This window comes from Microchirus variegatus, assembly GCF_963457635.1.
Source record: "Microchirus variegatus genome assembly, chromosome: 5".
NCBI classification, from domain to species: domain Eukaryota; kingdom Metazoa; phylum Chordata; class Actinopteri; order Pleuronectiformes; family Soleidae; genus Microchirus; species Microchirus variegatus.
Window position 1 is genome coordinate 25,335,952 of NC_139806.1, and position 23,190 is coordinate 25,359,141.

General features: G+C 38.8%; 1 protein-coding gene across 1 annotated transcript; it reads left to right on the forward strand.

Annotated features, from left to right (window-relative positions):
- The first annotated feature begins 4,894 nt into the window (after positions 1 to 4,894).
- ufm1 (ubiquitin-fold modifier 1) lies at positions 4,895 to 14,552 on the forward strand. Its single transcript, XM_083889888.1, has 6 exons — positions 4,895 to 4,948; positions 5,053 to 5,109; positions 6,893 to 6,950; positions 9,139 to 9,178; positions 11,471 to 11,503; positions 13,663 to 14,552. Coding segments are annotated over exons 1-6 (264 nt in total). The 5' UTR covers positions 4,895 to 4,946; the 3' UTR covers positions 13,737 to 14,552.
- The last annotated feature ends 8,638 nt before the right edge of the window (positions 14,553 to 23,190 follow it).

A 23,190-nucleotide genomic window follows, 5' to 3' on the forward strand; every position in this document is an offset into this window, starting at 1 on the left:
CATTTCAGTATGTGATATGAACATTATTCCTGAGTCTCTGTGACATATTAGCAGGATTTTATGGTCAGTTGCTTTAGATTTATTACATAATGCACCTTTAAAGTAAATATCTAACCCTAACCACAATTAAAATTTTAGTTCTAAACCCTCAGAAATGGTCTTAAAAGGTCCTAAAGAGGTATCAAATACAAGCACACACACGGAAATGTAATGACACGTGACAGAATAATAATAACGGTGTGTGTTTAGGAAATGTGTATTTTACAGTAATAATCATTTGACATAATGCAGTGTTTTACACTCGATGGTTAATTATGCAACGTTAAACATTTGTTTTTATGTCTCAGAGTGATCCATAGGCCTCCTGACAGCAACAGCAGCATATGTCTGTCAGCAAACTGGTGTTCAGGTGGTGATGTGAGTAAATATAAATGGAGGCATTAAAGGGCAACAGTGGAGAGAAGGCAAGATTAGAATTACATGCTTCATTCAAAATGGATTGGAGGCTGCTAATAAGAGCTCCCTGAGGATGTGTGAAAGATTGTGAATTAATACCTAAAATAACAACCTGGAGCTTAAAAATAGGAGGCTGAGTCAGTCAACAACACTCGGTCCAAATGAGTGGAAGTCAGTACGGTGTCCAAAGGAGAATCGCTGTGCAAACAAGTGTGTGTTTGCATCTATGATTCATTTTGTTTGGGCTCTGGTTTACCACCAGGATAATGATGTCTGCTGCAGAGCATCTCATGAGCAGGAAGGTGAGACAGGAGCAGTATTGTGCCGAGCATCTCCATATTCATAGTAAATAAGCAACAATTCATGTAACTGTGTTATTTCTCCTTAAAAGGTTGAGGAAAGCAGCTCTGCTCACGCTGCCCCTCGACGTGTTTTAACGCAGTCCAGACAACTTACTCCCCTGCTCAAATTTAATTACAGCTCACTCTGCCGGGGATTATGCAATGTGAGTAAACATTGCGACATGGGGGTCGACTCTAAAGTCTCTGTGCAAGCGTTGTCACGGCTTTTTATTCATGTTTTGCATAAATTGGCGACCAATCCGGGCAGCAGTTCAGTATAGACGAACACTTGCTGTTGTGTTATTTGTTACTGGTGTTTTTTGGTTTGCCTCAGTTTGCCCGTTATCTGATCCTTACAATATCTCTGTTTATCTCAGCATGGGAACAGTTTGTGGAGTGGACATTATTCCAGATCTGCAGCATCACATCTTCAACTTTCTGATAAACTTTCCCTCATTCTACTCTATAGGGAATGCTGGCATATCCCATTGTGAGTGTGTATCATGGCAGTGATTCAGTTTTGCCATCTCCCGGGAGCTTTTGGAATTCTGTTAACTGCTCTCCTCGACTGTCAGCCCCGAAGAGCAAAACCTACCCACCATCTTCACTTTTTTTTGAATGAAAACAGCTTGTAAAGAGACACGTCTATACTGTTGGAGCATTCTAGTAGCATTCTGGAGCATTCCCCCTTTAACCTTTAAGGTACTACTCAACCACACTTCGACCACACTTTAACCCTAACCCTAACCCAAGGGACACAGTGTAGTATTTATGGGTTTATATGACCCAAAATCCACTTTTTTATACATATTATGTGCTCCTGCATTGTCTAGTCGCTGTATAATAGTTTTTGTTTTATTTTCATAGTGTTTCAAAAAGTCATGTAAAATAACATGGTCGCGGGCCGTGGTTGCATAGCCACTGTTCACAGCGAGACGCCATGTTTCTACCGGAGCCTGTAAGGACAAACGCGAGGGAACAAATCAATTGCGCTTTACTTGTAGCGGAAGTCTTGCTCAACTCTCTCCGCTTCGTCTGCTACGGCCGTGGTAGCTCGCCCTCTCCCTCGCCTCACGAACCTCATCTGCTGACACGGAGAAAGACGACGAGGACGACATTTGAGCAGCTGAGGATACCGTAGCGTTCAGGGAAGGGAGGGGGTGAGCAGAGGAGCAGTTCTTTGTTGTAAGTTTCAGCCTCTCCTCTAGATGGCACTATAAACTACTTACTTCACCTTTAAGTCACTATATCTCATTGAAAAATGCATCAAGCTGAACTCACTAACACTAAATGAATTTGACTTGTTCTGAATGTACTGAATTATGCAAACCAGGTTTATTATGATTTACTGCACTTGTGTCTTATTTGTTTCACAGTAAACACTGTTCAATTGTGTCACTGTGAGCATTAAGCCAGGTACTAAGCAGTCATTCAAATGGAAAATATGTTATATTAGATTTTATGGTATAATAAATCATATATATTATGGTATAGTTTAGGTATTTATGATGTATTATTGGTCATGGAAATGGAAATATGAATAAAATACAAGTCTGTCTGATTGTGAGCCAACCTGAATATTTATCCTAACCCTCACCTCCACCCATTTTCATTCCAAACCACACTGTTTTGAGCTGAGCTGAACTTGCACTGTGTGGTAGGAAACTGAGGGCAGTGTCAAATGTATTCACTAGATTTATTGACTATTATGTTGGTTCTATGGGCTCGAGTCATATATTGAGCTTTTTTTTCACTGAACGTGTTCGTCACATTGTCGCTGCAGATTTATTTCCCTGCCAAAGAATGACAATGGGAGACTAATAGCGTCTTTTGTGAACGCTCATCAAAGGCTGTTCATCAGAGAGCACACTATTATTTATTCGGGTTACAGCATATTATTAATTGCGATGAACTGTAAAAAGTAAATCTGATCAGAGACACAGAACTCTCAGCAACTTTGTTGTGTTTAGTTAATTCTAGTATTAATGTTTCTCCTTATGTCTTTTAAAATACAGTATGAAACGACGATTGAGGAGAGATTGCAGAGTATTTGCAACAACAGAATGTCCCACATATGAATAGAGCATTATGTACATTTGTAAGTGACTGATTTCTTCTGCAGCCACGAGACAATACATTATATTTGCACACACTTAACCAGTCATGCTGCTTTACTTCTTCCGTTGATGCATGTCTATGCAATAATGCCAATTGTAGCGCTGAGCCAGTGAAAGGATAATACAGATGGTTTGTCAGTGGCCTGTTCCACTCGGAAAATGATGTGAGTTGTATGCACACCAACACGTGTGATATGTGCATGCCTGCTCATGTTTGCCTGCATAATCAGCTGTATTAGCATTGATTACTGTTATATCTCTGCAGGTAATTGGCATTTCTCTCTCTTTCTCTCCACACACACACACACAAGACCTGCTTTTGGTATGTTAATATACAGCTCCAGTGGAGGCTGCAGAGTGCACTCAATGCATCGGCTGCGTTTTGCATTTAGAACGCGCTCTCAGACCTCTTCCACCAGAATGATGGGACAGCCACATTTCAATCTGTAGTTTATACTTCAAAGCAAATATTCCTGCTCTTCTACGACGAAGAATTCAGACGGTCTCTGTTGGGGAAAAACAAAACAAAACATGTTGCCAGGCTCATTCCAGTTGTCTAATTCTCCTTACAGAGAAGAAGAAGGAGATTCAGTGAGAAACTTCAAACTGAGTTCTTCATTAAAAAGTTCTGCTGTGACTGCAATTAAGCAGCTGTTTTTGTGCCAATTTCTACTTTTTATATTTTCAATGGAGGAATCCAATTCAATAAAACATTTGAGAGGACACAGTAGTAATTCTTACTCACTCCAGTTTCTCCACACATCTTTGCCATAAAAAGTTGTTTCACTTTGATCATTTTGAGTCACACCACGCCTTAATCTGTGTTTGTACTTCATTCAACACTTAAATCCCAGGGGTGTTTGTGTGTCTTGAGAGTCTACATTGTAACTCTGAGTCATCATTATACAGCACATCTCTCTCCCTGTTAAAGCAGTTAATCTCAAGTATCTCTAAAGCAAATTAAACAAACTTGTCATCTTTTGATGTGGATGTAAATTGCTAATTTATTATCTTAATCATCTAGGTTAAAAGGCTCAATCACTAACTTTTCAAAGGATTCCACTGCATAATATGATCTTTTCATGTGAATCACGAGAGTATATTCAGTGTATTTATTGTCCTCACGGTTCTTGCACGAGATGTGAGACATCACTCTTTGTGCAATCTGACGTAATCTCTCGCTTGATGTGAAAACGGAGATCCACTGGGAGGTTCCTGTCATGTGCATCCATCTTGCTTTTAAACTGGACTGCAATTCGCATGATTCGTTCCTTAGTATTTCACAAGACATATGACTTGCAGATATACGTGTGAGTCTAACTTATCAAAATAGACATATGTGATGTCATCTGTGATGTCCATTTTCCACCAAAGGAATTTTAATAATCTAAGATGATCACAGACCAGTGGGTTATATCAGGTCAAATTCATCAATATATGTGTTGCACTTCTCTCACATCAAAGTGACTTGGACACCGGCTGACAGACAAGGATACACAGATAAATGGCAAATACAGCATCTTCGCCTCCTACATTTTTTGGCCAATTTCAACATTTCTCATATCACTATCATGTTCAGCTACAACATTATCAGTACAATATCAGATGTTTGATGATTTTTATACTTATTTACTTTTGTATACTTATACCGTATACAATTATAAAGTATACATATAAGGACACATCCTAATTTTATGCTCCACTGGCGCAGGTTCAGTTCATCTTCCATGATTTGAAAAGGCTGTCAATGTGAGTGCGCCTTACCGTTGTCAATTACGGTAAATGTTAGTGGTTTGGCGTGAATGCCTGTCCATTTTAGTCATGACTGCTTTTTTATTTATTATTTTTAATACATTATTTTTGTCCATAAGCGATGTATCTTCGTAAATAACAAAAAAAAATATATATAAAAGCAGCAAGCGCGTACAAATAAGGCAAACATAATAACACTAAGTGGATGACGTGTATATTGTGGGTCCTTCGGACTTCCGGGTTTGGATAAACAGTGAGCTAACGGAGCCGCTTCATAAAAATGTGAGTATTAACCCTGTTTCGTGTTCAATGTCCCCGAATATATTTTACATGAATTGTTGAGCATAACGACGTTGATGTTGAATTCGTTTCGTGTTGGTCTTTAGGTCGAAAGTAACGTTTAAAATCACGCTGACGTCGGATCCCCGGCTCCCATACAAAGTGTGAGTACACTGACAGCTCAGCAGCAGACACTGCTTTATACCGTTACACGTTTTTATTCTTTATTAAATGATTTACTGGACACTAATCACAAAGTCCTATTTTTTTCCGCTGTGTAAACCTACTGTGACGTGTTTTGACGAGCGCTACAAAAACTATGGGAAAAGAGAGAACATCTGTTAGTGGAGTTCACTAACAGATGTCAACAACTAACATGAGAACGTTTTTATGTTATGTTCTAATGGCTAAAGCTTGATCACAGTTGCATTAAATGGACCTATACTTACACGTGTGCCGTTGAGCTAAGTAGTACAAAGTGGGCTATAATATATTGAGCATGTTGAAATACATTTTTGATATATTGTGCAGCTCTAGAAAAACTGTATGTGGAAATATAAAGAACTAGCTGAGGTAAACCTGTTGTTAAATCAAATCACAGACATGACTGAACATCATGTGTGGTAGATCTTGTAATATTATTTATATATATTGTTTCCTTAATTTGACACATTCCAGAAAAACATAATAGGTCAAACAATATTGACACAAACGACAAAAATCGTGTGTCGCTTTTTTCCACAGCCATTTTTTTCTCTTAGTTGAGTAATGATGGCACCATGCTGATTATTCTAACTTTAAAATGCTCAGTTAGTTGATTCTCTAATGAGACGCGACAAGGTTTCAGTGAAGCTGTGAATGTCAGCATGGATCGAGGCATTACAATGATGGCTAATGAGGTATCATATTAATTCTGCCAGAGGACTAAGCGTCTGTGCAGGGTTTTGTTTTTATAATCACTAATCACGTTCCCAATACTCACTACAACCTGTCAGTCACAGACATACTGTTTATTAAAATGGACGTAGCTTTCTGGTTTGAAAAGAAACATTTAGAAACAAGTAGCAGTCACCAGGGGCCTACTCTGCAGCGTACAAATATAACTTACTTTGACTGGAAGTCTATGGGAAATGAGCCTAGTCGTCACTTGATTTATAACATCAGTAAACTTTTTCTTGTGGAGTTAAAGCTGTACTGTGCGACTTTTAAATATCAACAAATATCCGCTATATTCAAGCCACTGTCAAATGAGTTCAGACAATGCTGATTAAGCCCACTCCACGCGACCCTCTCCGTGTTTTCATGTCTGTGGAGACACAGAGTTATGTGTCTTACACTGCAGCTAACAGAAAGGCTGAATCATAACAGTTATAATATTAAAGTGAGGCAGCAGTGAACTTTAGCTTAAGGAATTATCACTGGTTCTCTGAAACGTGAGTGAGGCAGCGAGATATTGAAACCAGTGTCGTTCCTTTCAGAAAGCTCTGCAGTCTCACTTTAGATGTGGGATAAAGTTTGGGGGTAGAAACACGAGAAATGTCTTGGAGAAAGAAGTTACACACTTTAGCTTTAATGGCCACAATCACTATTTCCATGTCTTCTTCAATGGCACATGATGTCTGTTTTGTAAAGTATGTTCACATTTGGAGGTAAATAACCAGATGATAAAGCTTTTGAAATACATGCAGATGGCGTCGGTGTTAATCTGGAAGCTTCAAACTGGGAGTTTCTTTCTGCGAACAGAAGCCTATGTCCAATTTTATACACAGTCGTTCACTCCCTGCTGAGAGTTTCAGCAGGATTTATTGGAGAAGCATGGAACTAAAAAGCATTTGGTCCATATATAGTCAGACGGCTGATTAAGCAGATGTTTGCTGGTCAAAACCTGGTTCAATAGGTTAATTCCTGCTTTCATAAGACAAATATTTACGTGTTATTTTGTTACAGACTCAGTGTACCAGATAGCACACCATTCACAGCAGTGTTGAAGTTTGCGGCTGAGGAGGTAAGCTTATGATTTGTTTACTTGTCTAACCAGTGACTAACAGGAAGTGAAATGTGGACAGATGTCTATTTGAAATTGTTTTGTACGGTGTATGAGTAAACAGTACAGATAACTTTGTCACAATTATCATTATGTTTCGATGCAGTGTGTTCTCACATTCCCTGTAATTGAAATCTAAGATGGCAAATTAAAACAGGAATAAATACATACTCATGGTCGTATTTTACTCCTGAATATTTCAGTATGATAAATTGTATCCATCAGCTTCTGATTTCTATGTGGCCAACAAAGCTTGCTAATTGGCAGACTGGGGTGTCAGTAATCAAGCATGACCTTTTCCGAAATTAAAATAAAATCTCATTGCAAGCTTTTCAGCCACATTCTATGGTCATCTTTCTCACTTTGTTCGTACATAAATCAATACAGCTGTCTGCATGTTTAATGTCCAATGTGTTGCGCACTTTACATGAGCGACCGCAGGCCCAAACCACACAACTGTTGTCATCTGTTATGTTGTATGCACATAAATACAGAGTTCACTGTAAGAGCACTGTGCGGCAGGCTGATGATTTTCCACGGTGGAGACAGGGTGTTAATGTGCTTCTGTTGCACGCTGATGGAACCTCATTTTCACCTTTGGTGTCTGGCTTTGCTGCGTCTAATGTTGGAGGCTCCATCTGCGTCAAGCCAGTCACTGTGATGCAGCCGGGTTTTTAATTTGGTTTTTTGGAGATAGATCTCTTCCCAAAGTGGTTTGTAAAATTGTGTGTGAATAGCTGGTGCCAATTTGACCTTTTATTCGCAGATGTTTTAAATTTAATACTGTTTTGGTCATTATAACGGTGGCTAATGTGCCAGATGAAGACATGGAGGAACAGCTGACATTTGCAAAATAGCCTCTTTGCATTAAAACCGCACATTAATTATGATTTTGAAATCGTCATAAATGATGCACTTGGTGTGAAAGTTTATGCCGCTATCAATACCAGTGTTTAAAATAAACAATATGGCTATATATGTTATATATAATAATAATAATTTAACAGCTGATACTGATACCAATGTTTTGTTTCTTAGTTTGTTGTATTTTTGTCATTTTTGTTAAGCAAACACTGTTCATTACAAAAAAAACCAGTTTGAAACATGTTTTGAAAAGACGGCACTCTATACTATCACATTATCTTTAAATCTCTTATTCAGCTGTTTATTTTTCAGTAATCATATTCTAGATAAACATCAGTATCCGTGTCATTGAATCCCATCTTATTCGGCTGTAGGCTGTTGACATTCAACACGGCGATTTTTGACGAATACAGATTAGTTTTACATTATAATCAATTAATGGTGGAAAATTAACAGTCTGTGTTTTTTTTTTTGGTCCACAAACCAAAGATATTCAGTTTTATTGCCACATATAAGCAAGGACGTAGTAAAAAATCACTTTTAAATAGCTGAAAGTAGAAAACTAAAAAATCAGTTATCAAAATCCATTAATTGATTAATCATTGCACTCCAGATGCAGCAGCACAGCCAGTGAATGTATGCATCCTTAGTAACCTTTTTTTGAGCTGTACTTTATCCATGAGTTGAATGCTTCCTCAAACAAAAGTCCATGAAAAGCTTTTTACTCTTGATATAAACTGTTTATCGCACTTGTGCTGCTCTTGGTCTCTGGCATTCTCTCACTCTGTCTCCCTGGTGAGAGGCCGATCCCTCTATCTTTTCACCTCAAATCTCAGCGGACCTCAAACACCTCAGTCGAACACTGAAGCGGGATGTGCATTGTGACCGTGTTGAGTGATTTTCCTCCAGAATTTCATGCGTGGCCATCTTTCCCTCAGGCTGTCTCCAACACTGTGTGTCTGATGAGCGTGAACGTTGGCAGACAAAAAGCCTGAATACAAAACCCTACACAGCATTCTCTTTTCCCTTTTTTTGCCAAGTTTTTTTTTCTTCTTTTTTGAAGACTTTATAACTGCAACTCTTATTTTTTTAGTTGTCACCCAAAAACACTGTGCCTTGATGATTTATTCATACTTAGAAGTTAAATCTGGCTCCAGCATGTCTTTGATTATTTAACCCAAAATATCTGCGAGCTGTCGAGTTATCGCGAAAAAAAGTAAAACCATGCCTCCTATTGTGGATTTGAGTGTAACAGTTGTTTTCTTATTTATTTTTCTGTTGACAGTTCAAAGTGCCAGCAGCAACCAGTGCAATTATAACTAATGGTGAGTTCTGGGGAAGGGGAAGTGTGTGTGTTTCTGAAGCAAAAAGTATAAAAATGCTGTTGTAAATAGCTAGATACAGTATTAGGATTGATCCTATTCCAGAGAAAACCTCAGTCATGAAATGTCTCAACTGCAGGAAGACTGAGCAGAAATACTATGTTAATGTCAGGGAAGCAGGGGGTGTAATTGGGTAAATAATCAATACATTTGATCATATACTGATTGGAGTGATCATTGAAAGCTCCTCCTGCCTGTTACACTATGCATGTTAGTGACATGGTCGCGACGGCACATGGTACTAGAGCTGCAACTAACGATTATTTCCTGAATCGATTAATCAAGTAATCGTTTGGTCCTTAAAATGTCAGAAAATTTTCACAAATGTTGATCAGTGTTTGTCAAACCTGGAAAATGATGATATTCTCAAATATCTTGTTTTGTCCACAAACCAAAATCATGCAGTTTAAATGATTGATTTGTTATATGGAGCAAAGAATCCATAAAATATTCATAATTAAATAGCTGAAACAATCAGAAATCTAATTGATTATCAAAATAGTTGACAATTAATTTAGTAATAATATAGTTAACCTACTACTCAACCATTTGGTCGACCACACTTTAAGTCACTATATTTCATTGAAAAATACATCAATCTGAACTCACTAACACTTAATGTGACTTGTGAATGTTGTACTTTATGAATTATGAAAACCAGGTTTATTATGAACAGACGTCTCAACCGTTTGGTAGAGGCCTGTATCTGAAATACTGTAGGGACCAAAGGGTTATCAAGGAAATAAAATAAAATAATAAAAAATACAAATAAATAATGTTTCCTTTGCTTTTTTCTTGGTGCGTACCTTAAAGGGTTAACATCGGTTAACAGCGGTTAACGGCGTCAATGTTAACGCATGACACGTTTCCATGACGACTGACCGGAAAAAGACGCGCTTGGCGTCATGTTTATGTGACTACAGATTGTTAAAATGAGTCTCTAAAGTAACGTTAAACTTTAAAAACAGAGGCACACATACGCAGTACTCAGGTACGCTGGGTATTTGTTGCGCTGCTCTTTTCGTTTAATAACCAGAGCGCTCCAGTTTGACGGCGGAGCTAACTGGTAAACAGTGCCTGGACTCCGGTGTCGCGGCACGTAAACATGACGTCAGATGTGTCTTTTTCTGGTCAGTCTTCATGGAAACGGGTCATGCGTTAATATGTGTTAACCTAGTTAACTACTGAACACATATTCTTAATTAGCTGATTCAAATCACAGTAGTTAAAAACTACTAAAAAAAAACAACCTAAACCCTGCCATGCCGTGGAAAAAGACAAGAAATAAGCTCACCAAAGAAAAACATCAATCCATCCATCCATCAACTACTGCTTTATCCTCCACCAGAGGGTCGCAGCGGGTGCTGTGCCTATCTCAGGAATATTTATGACGTTTCTCAAGTACTACATTATGAAAATATGTCAGTTCATGAGGTTTTAAAAGGGAAAAAATTCAAATATTTTTTTTGTCTTGGGGAGATTCTACCACCCAGTCTCCCAAGTACGAGTCACAGATTTAAGTAATAGCGGCTCATTTTCTGCTATTAATTCTGCTTCACCTTTTATTGATCTGTGCTGGCGACCAGCGGGAATCAAATAAGTGCTGATGCTGCTCATCACAGTCGGCGCACTAACAAGCCTTTGTCTATAATTAGAGTTTTTTGCTAGCTCAGTTCAAATTAGAGCCTCAATCAAACATAAAATCAATGACGACGTTTAAAAATATGTCACCCATTGAACTTAAATTACTGCTCCCCATATTATTTCCATAATTGACTTAATTATGTTTGAATGATGATCAATAGGAAAAACTTTGCTGCAGCTCAAATGAATGAATGCAGTAAAAGATTTCTTTCAAGTAACCAATGTGTGCATTTTTAAAATGATATGAGATTAAAACCACATCCACATTTATCACTTGAAGGAAGTTTTCATATTTTTGACATTATGTTATAGTACCAAAGTGGACTCGTGTTGAATTTGACTGACGTACAGCTGCCATGTTAAGTACTAACTTTAGTTTTATCAGTGCAGAAATAATAACTGGTTGCCGGTTATTTATTCAAATGCAATTGCCTGCTGCTGAGGCACGCTCTCCCCTTTTGTTGCCTAGCATGCAACATCATTATGGTGATACTGTAAATTGTCTCCTGTCTTTCGGTGCCTCTCATTTGCATGGCAGTAAATTCATTTTACATTGTGTTGTTGTTTTTTCCTTTCATTCCTTTCATGCAGATGGAATAGGAATCAACCCTGCCCAGACAGCAGGTGAGTTGTTGTGGTTCTTAAGATAGTTCCTAGACAATAATACACTGTTGCTGTGCTATCACACCAAAGCTAGATGATGCTAAGCTCCCTGTGACGTGTCATTGTGCTTTCATCAATTTAATAACCTGAGGCATTCATAAAGACGCTTAAATAAAGCCTGCATCAAAATGTGCTGTGGTAATGCTGGTGACAGTGCGTTAATAATAAAGTTAATGGCGTTATTTTGATAAAAGTTCCCAGAGGCTGTGGCATAAGCTTTGCTTGAAGTAACAAATCAGTCTGGGATGATGATCGAGTTTATTCAAGTCGGGTTTGTGTGATAAATCCAACATGTGCCATTAGCTTAACCACAGACTGCACATTAAAAAAAAGATTGGAGTATCCTACTTTGAAAAGTGATGCCAAGAAATGGGATGGAATTAGCAGTCAGCCACCAGGGGGCGACTCCTCAGTTTGCATAAAGAACTTGAATAAAAGGGTTAGGGTTAGGTTTATAGTCTCAATCCCGAGTTCCAGCTTTTCTCCAATAGAATATGTCATTATAGGAAATTCTATCTGGATAAAACAAAATAGCATTTTGTTTCAGAGCTGCAACTAATGGCTATTTTTCATCAATGATTAATCTGTCGATTAACCCTTCCATCGTTTGGTCCATAAAGTGTGTTGAAAGAATGGGTTTCTCAAACCAGGAAATGATGATGGCGCAAAGAATCCAAAAAAATATTCACAATTAAGAAGCGGAAAAATCTGAGAACTTGCTTTAAACCTTTGAAAAAACACTAAAACCGATTAATCAGTTATCAAAATCAATGAATAATTGATGACATGTTTCAGCCCAACTGCACGATGCCTCACCAAAATTCTACACAATGAGCCTTTAATGCAATGTTGAGTCATGAGAACTAAAAGATGCATTTGTTTTCCTTCATGTATGTGCTGTCTTTTTATTATTATTTGTATAAAGCATTTTAACAATCAACTATAGAACAATTCAATTGCAGTTCATTAATTGCCTTGTTTCATATTTGAAGCTGTTTAATTGCTCAGCCCAGTCCACGGCTGTTTCTATGAAATTTGTGTTTACTCAGTCGTGAATGGAGAGGCGCAGTAGCATTTAAACGAAATTAAAAAGTGCTCTCTGACTGGAGGCGAAGTACAGTCCTTGCGCTGAGCGCTCGAGTCAGAGATAACTTGTCTTCAGATCAACACTTTACTGCTGAGCCTCAGTGAATCACTGTTTTTCTCTCCGCGTCAGCCTCCTCAGTCTTTCCCCGAGGATTGAGTGTAGCCCACTGCTTCTTATGTAAGTCCTCATTTTCAGCTGAATGACGCTACTTAACGACGCAACTAAGATCAGAATGAGACGATTTGACCGAAGACCAGTTTGCGTCTCTTCTGCGTTCACAGCAGCTTCCTTTTTCTTTTTTTTTTTTAGACGGCGGAAACCCAGACGTAATCTTACAACACATTTTTTCTCTCTCTTCCCACATCTTTACACAGCTAATATCACACGCTTCCTGTTGAGCAGCAGAGGTGCACTTCTCCAGCGTGATTGACAGCTGGCTGAACTAACTAATGAATCAAATTGCCAAATCACTATCAATTATTTATTTGATTTTTTTTTACAAAAAATGGTTACCATAGACACACAAACAGGCTGGAAATTATGCACCAGAAAATGATTTTACCCTTTAATTTAAGTGCGTCTGCTCTTTTTGAAATCCTTAGCAGGGACGTCGGCTCGCTAGAATTTCAAACATCGGAAGATCCCTCAGTCGATACCAGAGACGACTCGCATAATAATTGGATGGAGATTAGATTCGATGTAGAAAGCACTTACAGACAGGTGACATCACGTTTTCCTTTAATATATTTTCCCTCAGTTAGAAACATTTCTTTGTATGAATGTTTTATACTGTATACCACAGCTGAAAAAGCTTTCAAATGTAGATTAAAAGTGCTTTAAAATTATAGATTAAAGGCAAGAACGGCAAGAAATATATATTAAATCCTTGTATTAACTATTAATGATCCACAGTATCAGTGTTCTGAAGTGTTTTTGTCTCTGACATGTTGTTTTGTGTGTATAAAAGCCTCCCAACAAAAGGCCAGATTATAAACTGTCTAATCTCGAAGTGCTGCTCTGTCTTGTGTTGCAGGAAACGTGTTTCTAAAACACGGCTCAGAGCTCCGCATCATTCCCAGAGACCGAGTGGGAGGACGTGAAGACTGACGCAGGCAGCGAAATGACTCGCGGGACACTCGAGACCCGGGAAACTCCTCAGCGTGGGTCATAATTATATTTTTTGGGCCCACAACTGACGGTGACTCACATGAATATATATATATATTTAAATTTGATGATGACTCTGGCATGCCTGCCTGCTTCTTTGGAATCTGTTAGTGTAATTACTTCAAAATATCAGGACATAACACATTATAATAATTAATACAGACGGACACAGCGGCTGCATCCATTTTAACAAATTAAAATCAAGAGTTCTAGCCTTTTTTTTTTTTTTTTTTTTTAATTGTAAATGACAATAAACACCGGTATGACTAACAGTTTATGCCTATTTGCAATGTTTACTTTTGTTTTTATAGCATTGTGAATATTGTAATGTAAAAGATTATGTCTTCCTGAGTACGAGATTCTTTTTATGGGCCATTATCTCTGCATAATGTTTCTGTCGGTGTCGGCTCTTCTCGCTAACTGTGAGCTGAAATTGTTTTTTTTTTTTAAATGGACTTGAATCTTTGTTACAAACCAGTTATAAACCAGATTATTCTGCATATGTACATATAACATATTTCTGTGCAAGACAGCTGTCGCACACTGTGCAGCCAAATGGATCTTTGCTGCCCTCTGTCAGGTTACACATCAGCAACAGTATTTACTCACCCCAATGCCTTGTCTCTGCATCCAAAAATCATCTTGTGTCAACATGTTACTTTTTTAAGTATATACTTAAGTGGGAGCTGAGGAAATCACATCAGTCACTGATTAATAACCTGATATCCATAGCACGTCTCGGCTCATCCAACTGGTGTTCACTTTGGAAATAAATAAAAAATCTGCAGTGCAGTTTTTACCCCTATGTCCTCTATTGGCATCTTCTTCAGGTGCTTCAAATCCTTGAAAAGTGCTTGAATTTTAATGTTGCGTTATCAAGGATTGTTTTTTCCGTGAATTTTGGATCAAGTGCTTGAAAATGCTTGAAATTCTAACTGCAGTTCTTTCACAAATAGCGACGGTATCTGAATAGTTTGCTTAAATGGAGACATGTAAGACTATTTGTTTGTGTTTTTCTCATCTCAATGTAGATTATGGACCTTATACAACTGTATAAATATGTCATTTAGAGGAGCTGAAAAAAGCTGTGCTTGAACGTGACCTTAGATAACGTGTATGATCCTGGGATCTTCAAATTTGAAGAAAAAAAAACAGCTCAAAATCGAAAATAAATTCCCATTAATTCTCCGGTACAAGAGCATGACAGACAGGTAGAGCTGCAGGAGGCTGCGTTGTTGTTCAGCTGACTGATTAATGAGGGAGGGCAGTTGATTACCCCTTTCACATTATTCATTATCTGAGAAGGTCTGAGTCGTTTGAAAAAAAAAAAAAAAAAGCATACTTAAGAAAGAAAAATGGGCAGAAGAGAATAATGGAGCTTGCCCGCTTCAATACACATATTTGTGTCTCATCATCATCCATTAGAATGCAGGCTCAGATGGTGAGGAGGAGCAGGAGTCTCACTCCATTTTCTCATTTGTTTTAATCAGAGTCACTGCTGGACACTTTCAGCAGATATTCTCCTCTGAAAGAACAAATGTCAGCAGTGTCATCACAGCAGAGTCCTGGCTCTGTGGCTGCGGGAGAAATCTTTAATTACCGCACTTATTGCCGAAACTTACTCGTTCGGCAAAACTTGAGGAACTATATTTTGGATTTCTTTATGGACACAATCACTTTTATTTTCTTAGTCACTCTGGTTTTGGGTCATTTTGTCTCTGTTCATTTCAATGTATAAAAAAGTAGTTTTGACGTATTAATGTAGCAGCGTTACAGCGCCACGTGCAGGCCTGTAATATATACTACAGCATATAGAGTCATTTTGGTGGGGTTCGTGTGGATCAAGGCATTTCTTGAAAGAATGCATTGTTTTTTTGTTTTCTAGTTTCTCCAACGCACTTGGAAGGGAAGGGTGAGGTGTCGGATATTGATATTTTACACACTGTGCCTTTAAATGACACCAAGTTATATATTTAAAATCATTTGCAGGTTGATTGTTCTCTAATTATCGTAGATATTTGATTGTTTTATAGGCTTAGTGTGCGCAAGGCTAAAGATAACATGGATTTATTTGAACAAAAAGGGTTTGTGTCATCATCCTTGATTTTGTGCTCCTCCAGGCGTGAAATTAAAATTCCCCCCTTAAACAAAAGGGATGCCGCAGTAAAATCGTAATGAGCAACAGAGGAGAAAGATGCTCTCAAATCACCTTTCAGTTTGAGCTCTCTGTCCTGACTCCTGAGCCAAGTTTCGGGGTGAACTGCTGCACAGAGAAGCTCACAAAAAGATCCACTGCTGCATCAGCTCCCTCACACACTCCAAACATTTCCAGTCTCCAGCAAGTACAACATGATGCCTGCAGCTCTGCCCTCCACCACTGTCCACAGTTTAATCAAGCTAAGGACATAGTCCGACTAAGAGATGCAACCGGAAAACTTGTCTAGTCGAAGTATACACAAGGAGGAGAAAGACAGTTTACTGGCCATGCACTTCTGACTCCGCCTCCATAGGTGGCACTGTATCGCTCTATAAGGTAGTGTGATATGAGTTTCCTGTTGACCTTTCGGTCACAGAAAAACAAACAGTGAACGGATCTGTGGATGCTTTCGTGTTTCGCACCTGCTGTGCATCGTACAATCGTGAAAAGTCCAAATCCGTAGATCTCACAGATGCCATCGCGTTGTTTGTTGTTTTCCGGGCCACAATGCTGCAGTTTATATGTCGTCTCCTTCTACTTCCAGGTCAAATCCCGGCGGGGAAATTGTGGCGCATGTGCAGAACGCCAAGTCCGACTAAGCGTATGCATGCAGGAGTAATTGGACTATGAATCGCATTATCCAGGTATGTTAGTCTGATTTAGAGTAGCTCAATTTTAGTAGGACTAATGTGTTTACGTCACATTAGGAAAATCCAATTATTGTCTTAGTCGGACTAAAATTAAAATTTAAACAACAGGGTTGTGGTTGCCAGATTTTCCAACAATACGGAAGTCAGAAGCTACATTTTATGCAGATTCAGATGTGCAGTTTTCTTCTCTGGTCGAGACATTTTTGAGAAGGGTAACAAGGCTGTTCAATATCGTTGAGCAGCTCCATTGCATCATAGTTCTCTCTGGTAGCATTCACAGTCACTTTATGTCTTAATGTCTTACATGTAGCACCTTTAATGTCCCCCTACTGCCTGTTATGACAGGCAGCAAATGCAGAGCAGCAACAAAAGCTATTCTCCTCCTGCCAAACCACACACAGCTGACACTGTTGACTTCTTCTTTTGTTGCCATTTGTATAACAAGGCTTTCTTTTTACTTTATGGGACTGATTTATTAGCCCTGTGCTCAAACCCCGTCCTCAAGACATGAACTCTCGCCTCGTCTGACTTCCGCACTTTGACATGTCCAGTCTGGGCCATTCTAAGCTCAAAGGGAAGGTGGCATCAAGATGGGAGACTTGAGGTAGACCACCCATATGGTTTTTATCCAAATTCAGAACCTGGTTTGTCCTCGAAGTGCTGCACTGTGGGTGGTTCATTGTCTTCTGCTCTGTTCAGCTTGCATTCGTACGCAGATACCCAGCGTATTTAGACACGTGGACACGGTCAAGACGAGTTGCTGAAGTTCAAACAGAGCATCAGAATCGGGAAGAAATGTGTTTTAATGGATTTTATACATGGAGTTTTGATGGTGACAAATGGGCTGGTCCATGTTTGCAGAGAATGGTCAGGAAATGATCAAATATCCAGCAAGCAGCAGTTCTCTGATAGTCAGAGATCGTACATTTAACTGTTCATTTGGGTTTCTTGGTATTATATTAAATGTGCTTGTTGCATCAAAACTTTTAGAGAACATGAGGGGAAGAGGCTGCAGTGCAGAGTTGGCATCAGAACCAGAACAGGCAAATGCCGCTGGAGAGCAGTTCTCCGCCCAGTGGAGGTTGTGCTGCAGGGACTTTATTGCTTCATCCACCATCAGGTTGCTCAAAGACCATGGAATCTATGGATAAGCCATGCATCGGGCTATTAAAAACCTGCTGCCACTGGCACTACAGATGAGGAGGGGAAAACCCCAAGTGGAATGTTGGGGTAACACATAGTTTTGAGTTGCATCTGTAGGCCTGACTTAACAGAAGGTGGCAAATTGGCACCTTATGCCAATTTGGCAAATTATCTTCGATCCAGTGCAGATTGTGCACATTTTATGTTTTCAGATGTAACTTGTTCAACAACGGTTTAAGTGACTCAGATTTGAAATATGGTTCACATGCAGAGGAGCAGGATACTGACACTGATATCTCAAAGTATTTACCGACATTTGCTCCGATTCCTCTGTGCCCCTACTGTTTTACAAATGACATGGTGAGTGTGTGCCCATTAAAGGCAGCGAATCTAAAATGAGATCTCCTGCTCCTCCACAGACACAGCATAGATAACACCCAGCACTTTGGCAACAACTCAGTGAGCCATATAAAGGAATGGCAAAAAGCAGCGAGTGGAAACAGCTCATTTTGACTTCTTTCCCTCACATCTGTCACTCAAACACAGGTGTGTGTGTGTGTAAAAGCCATTTGAGGCTCCACATTGAGATTATTTAATCATAATAATGACCTAATTCTGCCCCCTTCTGTTTTGAAATAAGCATGGCAGCTGTGGGGGAAATCCCATGGAGGAGTGCAGACATTTGTTTGGCTGCTTTGATTTATGTCCTTTTGTCTCTCCCTCTGCAGAATGACAGTTAATTCATCTCGACAGAGCACAGATATCAAGGCAAGTCTTTTAGACGTGCTGCCTTTTTCTCTAATTCAGTAATGACACAGGAAATGGAAAACACAATCTCTGCCAGAGGGAAGACATTTCTTTATTGCTAATCTGAGAACCTAAAATGGGCTAAAGTGAGATTAAGCAGGGGTTGCATACGTCTTTGTAAATGCACAGAAACCCAGTTTTCCCATTGTTTTCATTTAGCATTTGCAGTTCTCTTCTCACAGGTAAATTCATTTGATGATATCCGCCCCTTAAACCCACACTCCTGCATGGACACTGCTGTATTTTCTTAAAGCCTTTAGAATAAAACATGACATTAGAGCTGAAGAGGGAAATGTTCCCTCTACTTTCACATTTCTCTCTCTATACAATGTTATCTTTTCTTTGTGAAATGAACTAATCCATTTTCATAAAGAAGAAGGAAGGAAATAAGTGCCTCGAACTAAAGTGAGGTCCTGATATTACAATAACTGCACGACCCTTTGGATACAAAGAAACTGGAGTGACCTGATATACACAAATTACTCATTAAGACCGTTCACATAAAAAGGAGATTACATAAAACGTCTTAACTGAGCAGAAAAGTGGAAAATTACCATTGTAATGTTTAATTCAGAGGTCACAACAGGAACTTTTTACAACATTTAAGTCAAACGAAAGACACAATTATAATAATAATAAGTGGCAAGGAGTTGGTGCAGCATTGTTGTCACTTCCTGTATTTAGGACAATTGTTTCCTGGTGTTTCTCATTTTGGTCCAATCCTGTCCTTGCAGCACTGAACCCTTCCAGTTGCAGTGAAGCAAAGAAGAATCCAAAGAACAGCTCAAGGTAAGGCAATGCAACATTGATTTGAATGTGGAGAAGTTAACCAACAAACATTAAATATGTGATATGAAACTAGAGAAAATACTCCTTTCAGTTTCTGGATAGGCACAACATTCACATTTCTACCTTGGGCCAAAATCTGAATATTGAATCAAAGCGTGTTTGTGACTTTTTATTACGTTATGTTGCTCAAAAACTCAAAAAACTGGCTCAAACATAACCTGCTTAGTGGAGTGAATTGACATGTGTTTATCATTATTGGTCTGTGTGTGATATTTGTCTGTAAAAGTGTCATCAGCATATTATTTTATCTGTAGCTGTGTGGCTGCAAATGTTACAGAAACACTTTTTTTTACAACAGTAGAGTGGAAAACCTCCTTCTGTGGTGCGGTTGTTCACCTTGTTCCAAGCCCCTGGTGCTCAACTCTTTGTAACGCCTGGATTTTAAAGTTCCTAACCCTTCAGACCTGGACATTTATAACAGATATTGTACTATCACAGTCTCGTGGCCTGCAGTGAAGTACAAAATAAGCCTGTGGAACTGAAGTCAGAGCTCAAATTCCACCAACACTAAAACAAGTATTGTTCATATATATTATGCAAAGGCCTGTTATTTCTTGAGAAATTCACTAAAACTTTCCATATCCATGGCCTTAATTGGCTCATTTTTAAAAATCTACTGCATTTTTCCCTTGTGTTTTTGTCTAATCTTGCTTCCAAACACACACAAAAAGAACAAAACAATTGAAGACATAACCTGCTGTGTTGGAGGAAATAAGCAGCACTGATATCGTTTGAAAATTCCCCCGGTGTTTTTAACCAGTAAGCCTCAGATTATGATTAGTGAGTCCATCATTGTGGAGATGTACAGTATGAGCCTCTTATCGACTGATTCATTAAATGCCTTTTCAGTCGATGACCAGAATGGGCTGAGATTTAAAGCATCTGTGCTCAGAAGAAACATCTCCAAAAAATTGCCTCATTCCCTCAAGTTACAGTAAGTGCTCTCTTAAATCTGTTGAAGCGGTCCTCGAGCTAATCTTTCTTTAATCCCTTCTTTCTTCGTATCTGTTCTCTGCCTGCACCAAGTGTGCTTAAACCTGGACTTGGAGGAGTTTTGCTAAAGTGCTCGCAGAGTGAGTCTGAAGAAGACAACAGCCACAGGCTGAGTGCAGCTTGTTTGCAGTATACGTGGTGAAGTTTGGAAAACTGAAGCAGCAAAGTCTTTCTTGAACCTCGTCTGCTTCTCCAGCTTCTCTTTCTCTAGTTTTAAACTGTTCAGTCGTCCCCTCTGTTGTTGTAATATCTGGACGATCATCACATCGATTTGACATTCAGCCTTCCCCAAGCTACAATACTAAGATACTGACGAGCACCTGACATTTAGTACGTCACTTTTTTTTGTTGCTATTGATTCAGAAGTGCATCAGATTTGGTGCAGATTGTACGGAAATAATATTTTATATCTGACTAGGACAGTGCTATATAAATACAAATCATTTCCCAAACAGTCTTGTATGAAGTCCCTATAATGGATACTTGAGTAAAGATACCAGAAAATGACTTTGATAGACGTTAAAGTTACTTTTTATAATATTACTTCATAAAAGTCTTAAAGTATGTGACATTTACTGTACTTACTGTACTGTGCCACGGTGGATCAGTGGGAGGGCAAGTTGTCTTTCAACTGGAAGCATTGAATTCCTGGCTCTCTTAAAAGTGCTAAGTAGAACCAGGTTCTTCTGCTTGTCCTCATAGGAGAACCCTTAAGTTTCTACCTGGAACCCTTTTGGAGTGTTCCACCAAGAACCCTTTTAGAACCCTTTATTCAGGAAAGGGGTTTTAAAGGTGCCATATGTAAGAATGTGGCCAAAAACAGTTACTACTTTCAAATTCAAAATACCGAGGTCTTTTAGGTTTTCGTTTTCTGACGCAGCTGAGACTCTACTGACTGCAATGATTGGTAGACGGTGGTAGGTGGCGCTACATGCAAAACACGATTTCAAAACATAAACATGAATTGCAGTCTGCAAAATATTTTTTTTAATGCAAATATTTTGTCTGTACTGTTGTTGTTGGTGAGTTCAGTTTGTTATATGAACATTATTCCTGAGTCTCTGTGACATATTAGGAGGATTTTATGGCCAGTTGCTTTAGATTTATTACATAATGCACCTTTAAAGGCTTCTCTGGATCAAAATGGTTCTTACTGGAATTATTAGTGTTACCAAGAACCCTTTCCCAGGAGAAGAAAGGGTTTTTCAGAAGCAAATGGTTCCAGGTAGAACCTCAGCCCTGGTAGAAGGACCCTTTTGGAACCCTTATATCTATGAGTGTAGTATGTGTCCTTGAGCAAGACACTTAACCCCATGTTGCTGCGTGTGAATGACAAAACTATAGAGTAAAGCAGCTCATCAAGAGGAGAAAAGCTCTATATACAGAGCATTGTCAACTTTTCTCCTTCTGATTTTATTTGGTAGTAAATAGTAAAGTTGGTAGTTAAGTACAGATACGTGCATTTTGTACTGTAAGTATTTGTAATTTGTCAAACACTACATATCAATTCAATAAGTGACAATACACTCACCAGCCACTTTATAAGGTAAACCTGTTCCACTGCTTGCTGTTGGTTTGAGAAGTTAAGAAAGTGCAGATCTTTTCACGCACAAACATCTCTAGAGTTTAAATGGAGTAGTCCAAAAAAGTATCCAGTCATAGAACTGAATAGAAATATTTTGTTCCCAAATTCCTAATTTCCCAATAATTTTGGAGCATTTTTATATTTGTCCCCTCATGATGCTTTTCTTTCATTTTGTTAGACATGACGCAGTTTAAAATCAAAGAACACTACTCAAATTTGTCATGCATTGTCATGTTTTGATATATTTTGATGACAAGTACTTTTTATTGGGTGTATTTATTATCTTGGGTAAAAATCACCTGGCGTCAGTGATGTTTTGAATTTGAGCGATAGTGTTCTAGGGTTAAGGCAAAACTAAACTAAAAATAATCCACTTGATATTTGCAGAAATTGCTGTTAAAAGTACAGGTATCATAATTTCATAATTAAACTCTCAATTCACACCATCAACATATTAATGTTGAGAATTGTGAATAAATGACAGCACTGACTGACTGTGTGCGTGGACAGTGAACCGATCATTAAACAAAGGGGAAAGGAAAGGGTGTCGCGCGAAATGCTGTTCACCTTTAAACAGCTGCAGCGTCTGTTCCGGTCTTTTTCTTCAGTAGCGGCTCAAACGTTGTCATTAAGCACTCAGACTCTGCTCTGTTTAACGACTGCTGCTCTCACACAGTCTGTGGGTAGCATTTACCTCTACAAGGTGGACCAATCCCACCGATTCCCGTAATGTCAAGTGTGAAAATCCTCACAGGGGTGGAAAAGCTTTCGGGAATTAAACATGGATGTTATTCTGCATCTTCTGAGGCCTCCGTTGTGCCTCTAGAACTTCCTTAATACCCGACACGTGGTCGTCCTCTGGCTTTCTTCAGCACTCGCAGCGTCGAGCGTGCCGAAGCTTTAATGTCCGTGTCAAAATCTTTGGAAGTAACTTTGTGCGAAGACGATTTCGTGTTCCGTTGCTGCATTACCCTCATTTTTCTGTCAAGAGGTGGGAAGTAACGGGGTACAAATATAAGTTTTACTCCACTTAAGTGGATTTTTTTCAGGTATATGTTCCAATCTTTGATTTTACTCCTTAACTGAGCACAAATATCAGTACTTTCTGCTCTTATATTGTCTTGAGAGAGAGCATTTAGGCTAAAGAAAGTGAATCAGGCAGCTTTTCTG

What these genes read in the sequence shown, in the direction of transcription:
- ufm1 (XM_083889888.1), top strand. An exon ending in CCCCGGCTCCCATACAAAGT is followed by an intron (nt 5,110 to 6,892) that starts GTGAGTACACTG and finishes ATTTTGTTACAG; the next exon opens with ACTCAGTGTACCAGATAGCA. An exon ending in TGAAGTTTGCGGCTGAGGAG is followed by an intron (nt 6,951 to 9,138) that starts GTAAGCTTATGA and finishes TTCTGTTGACAG; the next exon opens with TTCAAAGTGCCAGCAGCAAC.